The sequence below is a fragment of the Globicephala melas genome, chromosome 18 (assembly GCF_963455315.2).
Source record: "Globicephala melas chromosome 18, mGloMel1.2, whole genome shotgun sequence".
Lineage (NCBI taxonomy): Eukaryota > Metazoa > Chordata > Mammalia > Artiodactyla > Delphinidae > Globicephala > Globicephala melas.
In genome coordinates, this window is record NC_083331.1 from 908,692 (window position 1) to 928,147 (window position 19,456).

Below are 19,456 nucleotides of genomic sequence, written 5' to 3' on the forward strand. Positions count from 1 at the left end.
CCAACCAGTCTGAGTGAAATTTTCCACTAATTTAACATTTTAACTTATCAAAACTAATTACTTTTGTCATATTAGACTTTTTAAAATTTTATTTATTTTATTTTTAGCTGCGTTGGGTCTTTGTTGCTGCGCGCGGGCTTTCTCTAGTTGTGGCAAGCGGGGGCTACTCTTCATTATGATGCACAGGCTTCTCATTGCGGTGGCTTCTCTTTGTTGTGGAGCACAGGCTCTAGGCTCACAGGCTTCAGTAGTTGTGGCTCGCAGGTTCTAGAGCACAGACTCAGTAGTTGTGGCTCATGGGCTTAGTTGTTCCACGGCATGTAGGATCTTCCAGGACCAGGGCCTGCATTGTCAGGCAGACTCTTTTGCTGATTTAAAAATTCTCTCTTTATCTTTGATTTTAGATAGTTTTATTACAACGTATCATAGAGAAAATTGTTTTGAGTTGAACTTTTGGGGTTGTCCCTTAGTTTCATGAACTTGGATGTCCACATCTCTCCCCAGATTTGGGAAGTTCTCAGCCATTATTTCTTTTTTAAGATATTTTATTGAATTATAGTTGACTTACAGTGTTGTATATAGCAAGAAAAAAAATTTATTGTTTATTGCAGGCCAGTTGGAAGTTCAGGATAAAAAGTATCTGCCTTCGAGAAATTTACAGTTTAGCTAATGTTGGTTGTCACCTAAGATCTCCTTGATTAGCTAAGTAGACAGATAATTATATTAGCAATCACAAAGCATTGTGAGTGCTATGTTATACTAATGTAACAAGTTGTGTTTTATTGTGTGCTGTGTGATTTCTTAGTCCCAATTGCTAATGCTACTGTAGTTTGTTGTCATGGTGTCATGGAAGGCTCCCCAGATTAAGTGACATTTGGGCTGAGGCTTGAAGGATTAGTAGGAATAAAAGTGGGGGAAGGGAGGGAGGATGTTGTAAGTAGAGGGAAGAGTGTCTCAAGGGCCGAGATGTTGGCAGCCCTTCCTGTATAGATTCTTCTGGATAATTAGCCCAAAGGTTCTAAGGCATCCTGTCTGTCTAGCATGGTGGGAGCTTTGTTCCATCTTTAGAAAATTGAGAAAAAAAGTGACTCCAGTAATTTTCTGTGGGGCATAATCCTTTTGCAGAATCCTGTTTGGGAACAGGAGGGGAAGAGCATCATGCTTTTGTCTTTGAGCCACTTGATTTGTTGACGGCAGCTCAGGGAATGAGTCAGCGTCTTAAATATTTCCCACTTTTCTAATCTTCCACATCTTCGGGTTTGTGAGCCCCTCTTCCTGGAACACCCTTCCCCTTTTGTCAAATCGATTCATCCTTTTCCCGTAAACCGAGCTCAGACATGTCTGGAATACCTTTCCTAGTGTCTCCACCCCTCCATTCCTGTATTTCTTCACTGCGGTTCTTACACCTAACTCAGTTTACAGGTCTGCTTCCCCTCGAGGGCAAGAACTGTATTTTGTGTGTCCTGGTAGCCCTGTACCAGACGTAACGTCTCACACGTTGTAGACATTCGGTGACTGTTTGCTGCGTGCGTTGTGGAATAGAGGGTTTCCCCCTTATTTTGGGGAGCCCTTCACGCTGCTTTGCTGAGAGGGTCCTCCAGGGGGGCCTGACAGGCTGGGTTTCACATCCTCTCTCACCACTCCAAGCAGAAGGACTGTTTTATAAATCAGGGTTTAAAAAATGTTCTGCTTGAAGAAAGGGATCTTCTGCTTTAATAATTTTATTTTTTAATTTTATTTTTTAAAATTATATATTTATTTATTTGGCTGTGCCAGGTGTTAGTTGCAGCATGCGGGATTTAGTTCCCTGACCAAGGATTGAACTCCAGCCCCCTGAATTGGGAGCGTGGAGTCTTAACCACTGGTCTGCCAGGGACCAGGGAAGTCCCAGTATTTTTAGATTATTTGTCTAAGCCAGTGGCTTTGAAACCTCTTTGAACCAGACCCTCAGTGAGAAAACGACGCAGCACCGCCTTGCCCTTGTTATGCACAACCCTTTGATACCTTTTCTCTTCTGTTATTTGAAAGGTCATGACCCTCAATTTCGAAAGCATTAGTCTTGGTGCAGTGGGCTTTGGTAGCAATAGAAATTGGGCTCAGGTTCTTACTTGGCAGTTTTCTACTTGTGCGATTTATTTTTGTATCTGTGACATGAGATAATGCCCGTCTTTCAGGGCTGTGGTGAGGACTCAATGTGCTCATGCTTACAGGAGTTGGCACATTGCCTGGTGTTTAGTAACAGTAGATGTTCTGTGTGCCCTGAGCAACGGATCCACGCAAGTCTGTTCAAGTTTGTACGCAAAAAATTGAATATATTCTCAAGTTCTGTAGAATTTTTCTCACTATCAGAGCATTTAAGATGAAAAAATATATAGAAACGATTTTGCCTGTTACAAACTGAAGTTGTTTTATTAATTTTAAAATGAGAATTTTATTTAAAATACCATAAATAATTAGACGTGGCAAGAGGCTAATGAAGAATTGGCTGATAAAAACGGGTTTGGAACTGAAGAGCTCTGTAACTTAATGCCTGTGTTGGAAGGAGTCAGGTGCTCAGTCCTACAGAACACTAGGGGCACTTTTAAACACTTTTGAAAAGTCACAGTTAAGAAAACCTAGATATATTAAAACAAAATAAAATAACCGTTTTTACGCTTTACTTTATAGGTGTGTTGAAGTTGTGAAAGCTTCTCAGTACGTAGAGCTGGCAAATGATCTGGAAATAAACAAAGCAATTATGTACCTGAGACAAAAGGACTTTAATCAAGTAAGTTTAAAAAAATGTTTAGATGGAAGTTAATGTTAACTGGTCAAAGCGATAATACTGTGAAACTCCTTTCTAGATTACTGTTACCTGGGATTATTCTGAAGTTGAATAATATTTTTATTTCTACCTTAACATAATTTCCTCTAATGTATCATGGTTTTAATTTTGACCTGTTTGTCCTGTTTCATTTTTTTTGGCCGCACGGCATGTGGGATCTTAGTTCCCTGACCAGGGATTGAAACCATGTCACCTGCAGTGGAAGCGTGGAGTCCTAACCACTGGACCACCAGGGAATTCCCCTGTCCTGTTTCTTAAAATATAAACGCTTGCCATGTAAAACATGGCTGCTAAATGACTAAACCGTATTCTAGTCCAGAGGTCAGCTTTCCCCAGAGGTTTTCAAAGTGTTTCCTGAAGCTCAGAGGCTGTTCAGAGTCAGGGTTCGTACACGGGCAGTGAGGGAGGCCAGGAGCCGGAGCAGCAGCCTGGTGCCTGAGCAGCTCTCCTGGCATCTGTTTTACGTGTTTGGTTTACTCATTGACGTTGCGTTGGGCACGAAAGGAATCTGTCACTGGTCCCACCACTGTCCTGCCGCCTGGGGTGGGGTGGAACGGTGCTCCCCTTCCACAGTCTGCCTCACAGGAGAACAGAAGAACAGCTTTTTAAAAGGGGGTGGGGATCACAAAGGAGAATAGAGAATGAAACTTGATACCCTAGTTTATAAAACCAGTGGTTAGTAGCATATATGCCTGCAATGTAGAAAACTCAGCTCTTCCGCGTTTAGACCCAGAGAGTGAGGGCCAGAGGGAGCCCCAGTGTCTTTCCTCCACGCTCTCCTGAGCCAGTTTTCAGGCTTTCTTCCTATTTAAGACCTTCTGTTTTCCTGGAGACAGTAGAAGTAACTGACCCCTTTTTCGGGGAGGAGGGAGAAGGGCATCTGCCCCGAGGACGTGAGCGAAGGGGAAGCAGCCCGGTGCCCATGGCGTTGTTGTGTCGTGAAGGCTAGGGCAGCACACCGGCTGGCCCACGGTGTGTATGGCTTCAGCGTGCTTAATGATTGTTTGTAAAGCATAAAAAGACTTTCTAGGTATCTTTGTGTCTGTTCTGCCATTTGAGCATCACACCCTTGGGCATTAAAAATGCCACAGATGAAACTCTGATCCTGTTGGGATGCTGAAAAGTAGAAGTGAAGTGAGACAGATTGGTCTTTGCTATCTTGCTGGAGTCATCTGTGGACCAAGAAAAATAAGTTCGTGTCTGTGTGAGAAGTACTGTTACAGATGACAAAATAGAGAAAGCCGTTTTCCGAGTTTTCTGTTGATACTTTTAAATGGTCTTTTTAGAAAGGTTTAACACTGTATTATCGTCCGTGTTTTAAAGGTGTGTTCACTAAGGAATAAACCCGCTAATTTTTTCATATTTAAATTCATTTAACCCAAATCATATTGTTTGCTGCTTTCCTAGCTGTTCTCATTCAAAATATTCTTTGTTCCGTTTCCCTATATACAATTTTAATATCAGTTATTTTACTGATGTTTTAAAAATGTAACTTCTGCTTTCTTTTACATCGCTGCTTTTACTTTGTGTTTCTTTTGTTGTGTATTGTAAGTATGACGAGGTAGGTGTAACACAGTCGCAGTTTGGAAGGAACACTTTTAGGTTAAAAAGGATTGGATTGACTTAACTCATAAGGATCATTGATTAAGATGCTTTATTTATTTATTTATTTATTTTTGGCTGCATTGGGTCTTCATTGCTGCACGCGGGCTTTCTCTAGTTGCGGCGAGCGGGGGCTACTCTTCCTTGCGGTGCACCGGCTCTCATTGCGGTGGCTTCTCTTGTTGCGGAGCACGGGCTCTAGGCGTGCGGGCTTCAGTAGTTGTGGCGCGCAAGCTCTAGAGCGCAGGCTCAGTAGTTGCGGTACACGAGCTTAGTTGCTCTGTGCCACGTGGGATCTTCCCGGACCGGGGCTCGAACCCACGTACCCTGCGTTGGCAGGCGGATTCTTAACCACTGTGCCACCAGGGAAGCCCGAAGATGCTTCACTTACAACTTGGCGTAATGTTGTAAATGTTTTTCAAAAAAAAATGCTGAAATTGGAATCTCAGAGTATGGTTTTTTGTGGTGATAGTGTTGTTTTGTAGCAGAGAAAGAACTCCACTAAAGCCACAGGTGGATGGGGTGAAGGCCAGTGGTGGTGGACAGACATACCCAGAGGAAAGCTGAAGCCCGTAGCGGACGGAATCAGCCAGGAAAGAAAACCCAAACGGAGATTTGTCTATTTTCCTAATTCTTCTTGGGGAAAAAACCCCAAACTAACAGTGTTTATTTTCATTATTTGTTTTGCCATTTACAACTAAATTTTATTGTGAACTCTTATCTGTTTTCTTTATAAATTGATTTACATTATTTTACTTTTAAAAACAGAAATATTAGAGATGCATTCATTGAATGTGTAAAGAACAGTATGAAAACAGCCTATTTCAAAGCCAAAAATACCTGAGAATGTTCCTTTTATTAGAATATTTAGCCTTTTCAGGATAGTTGTAGTTTAGAAGCTTAAAATTTGAAATATGTTTTTACTCTGTCCATGTTTTTAAATGAATGTTTTAAGTTCTAAATATTTTTGTTAATTCTTCTGAGTAATAGCTTTGGGTTGCATTGTTCTTTATGTATTGTTTGGATTCGTAGCAATTTTTTTTTTTTTTACACAACTTTATTCTTTTTTTTTTTTTAGTTAATTAATTAATTTATTTTTGGCTGTGTTGGGTCCTCATTGCTGCGTGTGGTCTTTCTTTAGTTGCGATGAGCGGGGGCTACTCTTTGTTGCAGTGTGTGGGCTTCTCATTGCGGTGGCTTCTCTTGTTGTGGGGCACGGGCTCTAGGCGCGTGGGCTTCAGTAGTTGGAGCACGTGGGCTCTAGATCACAGGCTCAGATGTGGCTCACGGGCTTAGTTGCTCCGCGGCATGTGGGACCTTCCCAGACCAGGGCTCGAACCCGTGTCCCCTGCATTGGCAGGCGGATTCTTAACCACTGCGCCACCAGGGAAGCCCCCAGGGATTCGTAGCGATCTTGTGGGGAGAATAGATTTGGTGTTAAACGTAGTCTTAAAGTATTGTTATCGATGAGCCACAGATTAACAAATATCAGCATTTTAAGATCCAGCCCCCACATTTCCTTGACTGTAATATGAACAGCTGCTTTGAAAGCAGCGATATAAACTGATAGCGTTCTGTTTTTAAAAAATTACCATTGTCGTTAGTTTGCCTTCGGTTCTGCTTTATGGATGTCAGAAATATCAGAGAGCAGCCTTCTTCCCCTCTGCAGTCTACTTGAGTCAGAGGATTCAGTGGATATGTGAGTTATGCCTATTCACGTGCTTTATATTTAATTAATTAATTATTTTTGGCCATGCCACACGGCTTGTGGCATCTTAGTTCCCTGACCAGGGGTTGAACGCACGCCCTCAGCAGCAACAGCGTGGAGTCCTCACCACTGGACCGCCAGGGAAGTCCCCACTTGCCTTATATTTTAAATTAGCACATACATTTATAGTGACACAATCTGAAAGTAAAGATAAAAACATCTCAATTCTTATTCAATGTGAAATGCAGCTTGTAAAGCTTAGAGGCTCGGAAGAGGAGCTGGGGGTTGGGTAGGGTTGGTGAGGTAGCTTCTGCAGGGAATCACTTCCAGGTAAGTTTTAGGAGCTTCTTGTTATGGAAGAGCCTTCCAAGAAAGAAAGTGAGAAAGGGGCTCTCAAGATGGACGGTGTGGCGTTCGGGTTTTTCTCTTCCAGAATTGACTTTGTGGGGTTATAAACTAATGGTCTAGAAACTTCCAACAGTTTTCTCTCGAGTAATCAAGACCCTTTAAGAGAGCAGTTCTTTACTGCGCTACGACCGCGTGTGCAGGTCTCCTGCCCTTGGCCGCAGGGGAGTCAAGTGCTCAGTGGCCCGGCTCAGGGCTCGGACCGCACTGCGTCCACCGGCTCAGGGTTCGGACCGCACGGCGTCCACCAACCCAGGGTTCGGACCGCACGGCGTCCACCGGCACAGGGCTCGGACCACACGGCGTCCACCGACCCAGGGTTCGGACCGCACGGCGTCCACCGGCACAGGGCTCGGACCGCACAGCGCCCACCGGCACAGGGCTCAGACCGCACGGCGTCCACCGGCGCAGGGCTCGGACCGCACGGGCGTCCAGCAGCAGCAGCTGCGGCCCCTGCAGAAGCTGAGCAGGGCTTTGCTTGGACACAGCTGCTCCCCAGGAGCCAGCGGCCAAGCATTTTCTATTCAGTAAATGTAGTGTAAAGGAAGGAAGGAAAAACCACGTCTTTTTCCTGTTTCTGGTACCTCTCAGTAACTTCTAGGTGGAGAACTCATCCACCTCTCGTGCAAGGAGCCTGGCATCCCAAGTGTCCTGCCATGTCGGGGCATCTCAGACTTGCCAGGGGGTAAAAACGTGCTTTAAATTCCTCATGGCTTCAGAGTGTAGTTACATTTGGATCTGTATCAGGTCACTTTGTGACGCTCCCAGAATTGCTTTCTATCCCAGTTTTGAGAATTCTTTTTCACAAGTACTGATAATCAAGTGAAATTCTCATCTGTCATCTGTTTTCCTGAACACGCTAATCACCCCTCTGCATTCCCTGGTCTTGTCCCCAAACTGAAGCCTAAATGCTATCATATTACAGAGGTGATAACTGGCAGACATTTCATTTTTAGGCTGTAGAGACCTTAAAAATGTTTGAAAAAAAGGACAGTAGTGTGAAGAGTGCAGCTGCAACCAACCTCTCATTCCTGTATTATTTGGTGAGTTCTGCTTTTCATGACTACGTTGGTACTGTGGTATTTTTAGGTTGCTGCCCAAGGAGGGGCTCTGGAGAAGTGGGGTGGAGAAGGACAGCACGGCTGGGTTGGTCTGCGGGCCGCTTGGGTGGTGCATGTGAGCGCGAGGCCGTCTCAGAAGGAGGACAGAGGGAGGACCTGTGGAGCTGATCTCAGATGGGAATCAGGGTTAGAGGTAAAATGCGTGGTTGTCTCTGTAGAGGTTTAAGCTTTGGTGGTAGATGCCATGGACGGAATGGTTGTCTCCCCAAAATGCATCTTTGAAGCCCTAACACCCAACGCGACTGTATTTGGAGGTGGGGACTTAGGGTTAGCTGAGGTCATGAGGGGAGCCCCCATGATGGGATTAGTGCCTTTATTAGAGGAGAAGGGGACCAGAGCCCTGTGCCCTGTGAGGACACAGCAAGGAGGCCATCTGCAGATGTGGACGTGGGCCCTCACCAGATACCAGGCCTGCTGATCCCCTGGTCTTCGACCTCCAGCCTCCGGAACTGTGAGAAGTAACTGTGAATTGTTGAAGCCCCGTCTCTGGTACGCAGACAGCAGGCGGTGTCTCCAGGGTGTGAGCAGGGCGCAGGGCTGGGGGCTGAGGAGGCCAGAGTGCAGAACCGTGGAGGAGACAGGAAAGGAACTAGCAAAGCATGACGGCTTTCGGGGGGCAGGCATCGTGAGAGCGGAGAGGAGGCACAAGAGAATGAAGGCCCCTGGGGTGGGGGGCGGGGGAAGGCTCAGCCAGTGCAGCCGAGCGAGGCTCAGCCCACCCTGCAGGATGGTCCGCTGGAGCAGGGCTGGGCCTTTGCACCTGCAGCTGCCTGTGTTCTCCCCCCTCCCCCTCCCCTCCCCCCCACCCCAGTCCCTCCCCTCCCCTCCCCCCACCCCAGCCCCTCCTCTCCCCTCCCCTCCATGTGCCGCTGCTCTGCCCTCCCGGGACCCTGAGGTCATCCCCTCACAGCTCTCCAGTCCCGTCAGCAACCCGTCACTGCTCTTCTAAGTTGTGCCTGAAGCTTAATCTAAAAGACAGTGTTACATGGTTTAGTGTTTATGACACCAGCACCCCGCTCTTAGGGAGTCCACACAGATACTTGTATGTGAATGTTCAGAGCAGCGTTATTCATGATAACCAGGAGTGGGTGGAAACAACCCAGGTGCCCATGAACTTGGTGGAGAGGTCTGTGGGACTCGGATGCCCTCTGTGGTCCACAGCCCAGCCCGGCGCGGATCTGGGTCCTCTGCAGGAGGAAGAGCTGGACATGGGTGGGGAGCGAGGGTGAGCTGGGCGGGGGGGCGACCCTGGGAAGGGCCTTCAGAGGGTAAGGTGCCGCCACACGTTCACATCCACGGCCACTGGACAAGGACCACGGGGGGGGGGCGGGGATGGGAGGTGGGAAGCAGTGCCCCTCCCTCAGCCACGCCCACGAGGCACCAGCAGCTACGCTATGAGAGGCGCGAGGCCCTCGCGGCACAGGTGAATGCCAGCCCAGCCGTGTCCTAATTAGGCACTGGCGGTGGGGACGCAACGGAGGCCTGGACTGTGGCGATGCGGTACCCACCGGCCATGCAGCCAGGGTGACGGGGCAGGAGGGTAGTGGGGCCTCTAGCTGTGTGGGTGCCATAGGTGTGGGGAGCTCCCACCTGCAGTCAGTGGGTGCTGGAGATGGAACCGCTGCTATGGAAGTGGTGGTGGTGTCCAGACCATGACTGCGGAGCAGTCGGTTGTAAGAAACTTCGTGACAAGTAAAACCTTTTGTGGAGTGAGTCCAGCGAGACCAAGATATGTAAACTATGTGCTTGTTTATCCTGTCTGTAATCTCAGAAAGTCCCTTTATCATGTCTGTAATCTCAGAAGAGGCAGAAGGGGTACAATGAACTTCAAATAATTTGTATATTTTTGTACTTTAGGAGAATGAATTCTCACAAGCCAGTAGCTATGCAGATTTAGCTGTGAATTCTGACAGATATAACCCATCAGCTCTTACTAATAAAGGGAATACAGTTTTTGCAAATGGTGACTATGAGAAGGCAGCTGAATTCTATAAAGAGGCTCTAAGAAATGATTCTTCTTGTACTGAAGCACTTTATAATATTGGTAAGTGAAACAGGCAAAATTGCCTTTTTTTTTTTTTTTTTTGCTTATAAAGCTCCAATTCATTGAGAGGAAGAGTTCCTTGCAACAAAAAGTTGAAGACTCTTGGATTATAGACTATTTTTAATGGAATTAATGACTCAGAATCTGGACGCTTGTGAGATTTGGGTAGATGTAGCCGAAATTCCCTCTAAAAAGACTTCCAGGTTCCTCCCACCGTGGTATGAGAATGTTTCCCGAATTCCTGCTAATACTGGATATTATAATTCAACTTTTGCCAAATTGATAGGTGGGGAAAAAAATCTCATTTTCTTCCTTTTTTTCTTTTATGAATTTTTTTATGTTTGGCTGCGTTGGGTCTTTGTTGCTGCGCACAGGCTTTCTGTAGTTGCGGTGAGCGGGGGCTACTCTTCTTTGCGGTGCGTGGGCTCTAGGTGCATGGACTTCAGTAGTTGTGGCACACGGGCTCAGTAGTTGTGGCACGTGGGCTCAGTAGTTGTGGCATGCAGGCTCAGTAGTTGTGGCACATAGGCTTAGTTGCTCCGTGACATGTGTGCGATCTTCCTGGGCCAGGGCTTGAACCTGTGTCCCCTGCATTGGCAGGTGGGCTCTTAACCACTGCACCACCAGGGAAGTCCCTTCCTTTTTAATTACAAACATATTTCAAACATTAAAAAAGAGAGAGAAAAAGCATACCTCTGTACCTACCACCTATATTTAACACATTTTTACATTTTGTTATTTTTACTTCAGATTTTGTCTTTAATAAACTGTTAAAGACCTGAAGGCTCACACCACCCCATCCCTCCCCTGCCTGTCAGAGGTCACCTGACCCCCATCGTGTCCCCCTGTCGTGCCCCCCCGGTTGTGCCCCCCCCGTCATGCCCCCCCGGTCGTGCCCCCCCGTCGTGTCCCCCAGTCATGACCCCCATCGTGTGCCCCCGTCGTGGCATCCCCCCGTTGTGTCCCCCTCATCTCCCCCACCCCCACCCCATCATGAGCTCATGCTGTTGCAGACACATGTTGATGCAGTGCAGGCTCATGTCTTGGCTTCAGTGAAGTTTCCTCTGAAGGTTTCTTCTCCTGCTTCTTTGGTTGGCTTGTTCATGTTATCCTCTCTTTACTGTGACGATCTTTCCTCCTTGTCTGATGAGCCTGGCCTTCTCCTCGTATCTAGGAGTTTGCAGCTGAGGCGGAGTGGGACCTTCGAGGCCTGCCCACTCCCCACCATGCACTGTCTGTCTCATTGTGTCCTGAGGGTGTCCAGGCAGCTGGATCTCTCCTCCCCGGGCTGGGCTGGGTGGGACGGGAGGGGCAGGGGGCATTAGCAACTCTACCTGGCACTGAGGGGTTAGGAGAAGAGGGGTGAGTATGGGGGCCTGGGGGGCACGAGGTCACTCACCAGGCCTCCGTCCATTTGACCTCTTCATATGTTTAAATGCCTCTCTTAGTCCGTCGCTTAAGGGAGCTTTATAATTTCTTCTGTGAAGCAGAATTTTTCTATTTTTTATGTAGTCAAATTTGGTTTTTGAAAATTTGTGGCTTCATTTGTTTATTACTTTATGAAGCCCTTCCCTACCCCAAGATTACAAAATCATTTTCCTTTCATGCTTTTATAGCTTTGTTTTTCTATTTAGTTTTGAAATAAAAATTGAATTTATTTGAAAAAGGAATAAATTCAAGAGAGGAATGTGTGGGTTTTTCGTCATGTGTAATCACTTGTCCTGGCACTGTTTATTACTTGTCCCTTAGTCCTCCTTGAGTTTGTTTATTTTTTTAAAATATTTATTTATTTATTCATTCATTCATTCATTCATTCATTCTGGCTGCGCCTGGTCTTAGTTGCAGCATGCATGCAGGATCTAGTTCCCCAACCAGGGATCGAACCCAGCCCTCCATCATTGGGAGCACTTTTTTTTTTTTTTTTTTTTGCGGTACGCAGGCCTCTCACTGTTGTGGCCTCTCCTGTTGCGGAGCACAGGCTCCGGACGCGCAGGCTCAGCGGCCATGGCTCACAGGCCCAGTCGCTCTGCGGCATGTGGGATCTTCCCGGACCGGGGCACGAACCCGTGTCCCCTGCATCGGCAGGCGGACTCTCAACCACTGTGCCACCAGGGAAGCCCGGGAGCACAGACTCTTACCCACTGGACCACCAGGGAAGTCCTAGTCCTCCCTGACTTTAACTGAATTCTGTAACCCAGCCCATTTCTGAACTGTTTGTGCTGTTCTTTCAATGTTTGTCATTCCTGCTCCCCTCAACACTTCAAAACATACACTAAAGCTTTCATGATTTAGTGTCTGCCAAACATTAGTGGAATTTCCTGCCCCTGCCTTGTTCCTTTTTTTTTTTAAATTGTGTTTATCTTTATTTTCTCTTTTGGATGAATATTTACCTATATTTAAATATTCATTCTGTTACTTTGAGAAAATTACTGCCAGTACCGGTATTTATAGCTTACCTTTCTTTCTCTTCCTTCTTTGTAAAGGCCTTACCTGTAAGAAGCTAAACCGGCTTGATGAAGCTTTGGACTGTTTCCTGAAACTTCACGCAATCCTAAGAAACAGCGCCCAAGTCCTTTACCAGATAGCAAATATGTATCTTATGTGAAAAACTTAAGGATAGTTATTAATTCACTCAGTTGGTGATTGAGTACCACTTATTAAATAAGCTTAACCAGTGAATTAATTGATGGGGGTATATTTTAAAACCTGACTATCAAATTAATATGTGATGAAAATATGATTTGAGTGATCCTGTTTTAAAGGGTCATTTGCATTATAGGAGGAATTATTTAGAAGTTGCAACTATTATTAATTTTTAGACATAGTAATTGAAGTAATTGGGTATCATGTCGAGTCCACACAAGATGTTCATTGAGCATAATTTAGACCCTTTAGGGAATTCCCTGGCGGTGCAGTGGTTAGGACTCCTCGCTCTCACTGCCAGGGCCCAGATTTGATCCCGGGTCAGGGAACTTAAGATCCCACAAGCCATGTGGCACAGCCAAAAAATAAATAAATAAATAACGATAATGATGAAAAAATTTTAAGTATTGTCTCCTGTGCTTCTGGTAGGGTAGATAAAATTTTTTTGATAAAAAATGTTAATTTTAGAGCAGATAGCGGCATAGTTATTTCTTTTAGCCTTTTTGTTTTGTCCAGTTCATTTCTCTGAAGGTGCCAGTGTCATGACCTGCTGGTGCCCAGTTCCTGATCAGTGTGGATCCAGTCAAGCAGTTGTTGTGTTTGAGGCTGTTTGAATACATTTCCTTATTTTAATGTTTTTCTTATAGTATCACATTTGTCATCATTAAAAGTAGAAGGCTCTTCTTTTTTTTTAAATAAATTTATTTATTTTATTTATTTATTTTTGGCTGCATTGGGTCTTGGTTGCTGCACACAGGGTTTTTCTAGTTGTGGTGAGCGGGGGCTACTCTTCATTGTGGTGCACGGGCTTCTCATTGTGGTGGCTTCTCTTGTTGCGGAGCGTGGGCTCTAGGCGAGCAGGCTTCAGTAGTTGTGGCACACGGGCTCAGTAGTTGTGGCTTGTGGGCTCTAGAGCACAGGCTCAGTAGTTGTGGTGCACGGGCTTAGTTGCTCCGTGGCATGTGGCATCTTCCTGGACCAGGGCTGGAACCCATGTCCCCTGCATTGTCAGGCGGATTCTTAACCACTGCACCACCAGGGAGGCCCCAGGGCTCTTCTTTTTCAATGAAACTTTGGATTGGAATATTTTCATGTCATTAAGGCAGCTAATATAAATAGTAAGTAATCAATAAGTACTGGTGTGAATAAATTATTTGAGTGCATGCAGAGGACTTACTAGGCATTAAAGCTACAGAAAACTGTCTTGGGCTTGTAATGTAATTAGGGAAAACTCACCAGAAAATACATGGAAACCATTCCTTTAAAATGTTGAACACTTAAGAGAGGTGGAATAATTGAAACACAGCACTCAGGCTTTTTTTTTTTTTTTTTTTTTTTTTTTGCGGTACGTGGGCCTCTCACTGTTGTGGCCTCTCCCGTTGCAGAGCACAGGCTCCGGATGGACAGGCTCAGCGGCCATGGCTCACGGGCCCAGCTGCTCCGCGGCATGTGGGATCCTCCCAGACCGGAACATGAACCTGTGTCCCCTGCATCAGCAGGCGGACTCTCAACCATTGTGCCACCAGGGAAGCCCCAGGCATTTTTATTAAGGACAAATTTTGGACAAAACTTTGAATAAAACAGCACACTATTAATTCTACTAGTGTGGCCGTTGATCTTAGTGGGTAGTAATGAAGTAAAAGGAAAAGCAAGATGTGTGTGTGTGTGTGTGTATATATGTGTGTCCCATATACATATATAGGGGACAGAAGTGTTACTGACCATTTTTCATCCTCATCCCTGACGAAATCCAGAGTAAACAGTATTAAGTAGCACATTAGTATAGACTAAGAAATATTTTTATGAAATGTTGGTTTTAGGTTTGCTTATTGATCAATGAATTTAGAAAAATTGTGTTATCCTTCATTGAAATTGTCTAAGATACGAGTTAATGGAAGATCCCAATCAAGCTATGGAATGGTTAATGCAGCTGATCAGTGTTGTTCCAACTGACTCCAGAGCTTTGTCTAAACTGGGAGGATTATATGACAGTGAGGGGGATAAATCCCAAGCATTCCAATATTACTATGAGGTGGGTGTGCAGTCTTGCCTTCCTTCTGCTTTTTAGCCTTTTATGAATTGTTATAAAAAAGACAGCAGGCCTTTTAATTTTTAAAAATTATAAATGCTTATTAGCTTTTAAATAAATAATTTAAAATAAAACTTTTGTGGAATATAAAGTTAGTTTTTGATTATTTTAATAAAAGGTAAAATAAAAGGTACCAGTGCATTTTTCTCTTGAAGGGTGATTTAATCCCTTTTGAGTCTATTGCATACTTAATTTGACTCAGATCATATATCAGTACATCAAAAAGATATTTATAGATAATTGAAAAATGTGTCAAACAAATCTTAAGTTTTCCAAATCTTATATAGTTTCAAAACTTGAACAGTACTTGTGACAGCTCATACTTTTTAAGTAAGAAATGTCACACTGTATACATTAATCCAGCTGGTGGGGAAGATGTTGGGGAGTGAACTGTGCATTGTGACTGAAGTTCTTTTGTCACACCTCCCTTTCCAGTCGTATAGGTATTTCCCGTCCAATATTGAAGTCATCGAGTGGCTTGGGGCCTATTACATCGACACCCAGTTTTGTGAAAAAGCCATTCAGTACTTTGAAAGAGCTTCTCTTATACAGTAGGTAACTGTTACGATTTTATGTTTAGTTAAATGTCTACAATCTGATAGACATACTGAGTTCATGAACAGTTATTAGTGAACATTCAGGCATTGTTTTGATTTTCTTGTATTGTGTTTCATTTGACTTGGTCTTTATTATGATAAATATATTTCCTTTTTATGCAAATGTTTTAAAAAATACCTTCAAGGTACTTTTCTGTGTGTATTTTTCTTTTTCACATTTCAGTAAACAAGTATTATTTCTTTATCAATCAGAAAATGACTCTCTCATTCCAAAGACAAAGTTTCATTTCTGAAAGAGTCCTAATTGAAATGTTTCATTGGTCTCAGTTTGTAATTGATATACATTATATATTAAAAATCAGGACTTCCCTGGTGGCGCAGTGGTTAAGAATCCGCCTACCAATGCAGGGGACACGGGTTTGAGCCCTGGTCCGGGAAGATCCCACATGCCACGGAGCAGCTAAGCCCGTGTGCCACAACTACTGAGCCTGCACTCTAGAGCCCACGAGCCACAATTAATGAAGCCCATGTGCCACAACTACTGAAGCCCACGCGCCTAGAGCCCACAAGAGAAGCCACCGCAATGAGAAGCCCACGAACCGCAACGAAGAGTAGCCCCCGCTCACAGCAACTAGAGAAAGCCTGCGTGCAGCAACAAAGACCCAACGCAGCCAAAATTAAATAAATTTATTTTTTTAAAAAAAGAAAGAAAAAAAAAAAAAGAAAGAAAGCAGGAGTAGCAATATTAACTTCAGACAGAACAGAAATCAAACTTATAAAAAAATCAAATTCTTAAAAATGTCTTTAAATTCATATCAGAATGTTTTATACATTATTCAAAAATAATTGGGATATGTCATGTTGTGTTTTGTGTTTGGCCAAATTGAATTTTAACATTAGATATGGGGAAAGGGGAGCCGGGAGGGACAAGGTATCGGTAAGGGATTACGAGGTACAAACTACTATGTATAAAATAAATAAGATACAAGGATGTATTGTGCAGCACAGGGAATATAGCCAATATTTTATAATAACTATAAATGGAGTATAATCTATAAAAATTTTGAATCACTGTGTTGTACACTTGAAACTAATACTGTAAATCAGCTATACCTCAATTTGAAAAAAAATAAAAGAGAAGTGAGGAGAGCATTAAATTATTCCCTAGTCTTTTATTCCTTCAAATTTTGTTTTTCTCAGAAATTTTTAGTAGTAGTCTTTAGAAATTCTGGTCATGTTTATTTTAGAAAAGAAATTCACTTCTATTTTAAGGGAAAAAAAAGAATGAATAGATTTCTTTTTTACTTTCTTTTTAGTTGAAGTCTAATTGTTCAAACACAAGGTCAAAAATTGCCTCTTGGATACTAAATTTGCAAGCCTAAACCTAGGTTTCTAAGCCTTAGGTACTAAGTATAAGATATGGCAAAGGTAATAAAAATGGTTAAAATAGAATGCTGTGGTCTTTACGCAAACTGGCGAGGCAGTTCTTCTAAGAATGTCTAAACAAAGGTGTGAGTTAATTGAAGGGCTCTAAATGTAAATTTCCTAATATCAGTATGACAGATAATAATGAAGGAAATTGTATATATGCTGTTGTTAATAATAAAGACGACCTAATCAAATGTCAAAAAGTAATTGAAAGCTAGTACCGATATGTAGCTTAGCTTTATAAAACTGTTTGGCCATCACAGATTATTTTTGTTTCATCTCTAATTTCACATAATTTCTTTTACAGGCCTACACAAGTGAAGTGGCAGCTGATGGTAGCTAGCTGTTTTAGAAGAAGTGGTAAATGCTTTAATTTTATTCACTTTAATATATGTTGCTTGTTTCTATCTTTTAGGTAATTATGCATATAAATATGTTCCTATTGTAGTTTTATTTATTAAGATTAACTTTTGATAGTACACATATCAAACATTATACGAAAGACACAGTGTTTACTACGTACAGTTAAAAGTTACGTTTACTAACCCGCATCCCCTGCATTGGAAGCGGGGAGTCTTAACCACTGGGCCGCCAGGGAAGTCCCATCTAGTCACCTCATTCTAAACATCCTGTGTGCTCTGCCCAATGTGTGAGCCTCTCTCACACCTGAAAAGCTGAGGAGAGCCCAGAACTGGGGCCGCAGGACCTGATTTTGTACAGCAGATGTCACTAGTCATCCTGGTTGTGTTTTCAGTGTCAGTCTTTATCTCGTCCTGTGCTGCTGGCCTGTTCTGCAGTGTCAGTGTGTTAATGGTTTGGGACTAGCCATGAAGTGAATGATACTGTTAAAATGTCAGGATTAAGCAGGAGATAAATGTTAACACTGTGGTTAAAATGTTTAGTTAAAATAACATGCTAATGTAGTTAAGTGTGAAAAATGCAGTCCCTCTTATAGAGCAACCAGATGTCCAGGAGAGCTCCCTCACCCAGGGAAGCGCGAGCCGTGACCACCGGCAGCGGTCCCCGCCGTTTCTTAGGGCCCTCTGTCTGCCTCCGAGAGCCCCTCAGGTGGCAGCGGGACACAGGTGCGGTGTGACCTCAGGTCATTTTGCGGGTTGGTCTCTAATGTTACCGTGTTTCCTGTTGGCGGAAAGACCTCTCTGTATACACATTTCATTTATGTCAGGGCGAGTCCGAGTTGCCTGCGCACGTGTAGTGCCTGTCCTGTGACGTGTGTGTGTGTGTGTGTGTGTGTGTGTGTGTGTGTGTGTGTGTGTGTGTGTGTGTGTGTGTGTGTGTGTGTGTGTGTGTGTGTGTGTGTGTGTGTGTGTGTGTGTGTGTGTGAGACCAGGGGAAGAGCGGCCACCTTAGCCGGCCCGGCCGCGCTCTGGGTGCTCCGCTCTCCGTCTTGTTCAGCCTCCACCCCGACACCCCCTTGTGCAGGAGGCCCAGACGTAAGGGCATAACTCTTTCCTGAGATTTTAGCAAAGGTCTTTGATCCAAAATTCGTTTTTCCTATTCTTTGCTGCCATGTGAAGCTAAATTATTTTATTACAAAACAAAATGCTTTCTGTAAACTTTTTAATGTTTGAATATAAAAACTGCAAAACAAGTTATTTTTCATCTTTTCCAAGTGAATAACATTGAAATTAATGTTATTACTTCATTTTAAGAAGTAGAACTAAGTTTCAACCATTTACTTCCGCTCTGCACCTTTTTCAGATTTATTTTGTCTGTACATTTTCTTCCAGAAGTTATATTGAGGGACCTCCCTGGCGGTCCAGGTGTTAGGACTCCACACTTCCACCGCATGGGGCACAGGTTTGATCCCTGGTCGGGAACTAAGATCCCAGGTTGTTTATGCCTGTGGCAAACATGGAAGTCATCCTTCTAAACCAATGAAATGGTGCCAGAATATTGAATTTAAATTAGTATTTTGCTGAACCTGTTCATTTCTATAATCTGCTAGTATGTTTGTTTTTCCTCCTTCACTTATAGGTAACTACCAAAAAGCATTAGATACTTACAAAGATATTCACAGAAAATTTCCAGAAAATGTTGAATGTAAGTGAGACTACATTTTGTAACTTTGAAAGTATAGGTTCTCACATTTTATGTCCTAATATGTAATAATTACCTTTGCTACAGTAATTGCATACATAGATACCAACCTATAATTTGCGGTACATGTTTAAATATGTGGTTATAGGATCAGAAAATTTGACTATGCAAGTACACATTTTTATAGAATTTAATTCTTGACGGATTTAAATATACCACTGAATTCTCTTCAGTAGTAAACAGATCTATATTTCAAAGCTTTATGAAATTTTAAGAATAAATTTTGTTTTATTATTTTTTAAAGTTCATAAACTGGTATTTTATAGAAAAGGCATTTTATTTATTTAAAAAAAATTCTTTTTTATAAATTTATTTATTTTATCTTTGGCTGCATTGGGTCTTCGTTGCTGCAGGCGGGCTTTCTGTAGTTGCGGCGAGCGGGGGCTACTCTTCGTTGTGGTGCGCGGGATTCTCATTGCAGTGGCTTCTCGTTGCGGAGCACAGCCTCTAGGCGCGCAGGCTTCAGTAGTTGTGGTACGTGGGTTCAGTAGTTGTGGCTCTCAGGCTCTACAGTGAAGGTTCAGTAGTTGTGGCGCACGGGCTTCGTTGCTCTGCGGCATGTGGGATCTTCCCGGGCCAGGGATCGAACCCATCTCCCCTACATTGGCAGGCGGATTCTTAACCACTGTGCCAGCAGGGAAGCCCTAGAAAAGCATTTTAAACCATCCATTTAATTATAACTTTTTGAGACTGAAAAAATACCTTTAGAGTTTATGATAATAGAACATTAATAATCTTGCTGATACTGGTAGCAAATTAATTTTAAAACATTATGTTATATGTAACTTATTTCCGTTTTATAAAGTTGGCTTTGTATAAAATATTCATTTCTTCCAATCTTATAGCACAGTGGATTTGATGCAACCTGAAGTAACAGTGTTACAGTAACAGCAACAAGATCAGGATCCGGAAAA

The 19,456-nt window shown here is 43.5% G+C and overlaps 1 protein-coding gene across 4 annotated transcripts in view; it reads left to right on the forward strand.

Moving 5' to 3' along the window:
- The window catches only part of IFT88 (intraflagellar transport 88), a 75,599-nt gene that overhangs the window by 39,368 nt on the left and 16,775 nt on the right, over window positions 1-19,456 (forward strand). For all 4 annotated transcript variants that reach the window (XM_060288000.2, XM_060288002.2, XM_060288003.2 and 1 more), the window contains 8 exons: window positions 2,668-2,767; window positions 7,496-7,582; window positions 9,518-9,704; window positions 12,188-12,296; window positions 14,229-14,379; window positions 14,872-14,987; window positions 16,729-16,781; window positions 18,420-18,485. In XM_060288000.2, coding sequence (XP_060143983.1) covers window positions 2,668-2,767; window positions 7,496-7,582; window positions 9,518-9,704; window positions 12,188-12,296; window positions 14,229-14,379; window positions 14,872-14,987; window positions 16,729-16,781; window positions 18,420-18,485 — 869 coding nt within the window. The remainder of the gene's footprint in view (window positions 1-2,667; window positions 2,768-7,495; window positions 7,583-9,517; window positions 9,705-12,187; window positions 12,297-14,228; window positions 14,380-14,871; window positions 14,988-16,728; window positions 16,782-18,419; window positions 18,486-19,456) is intronic.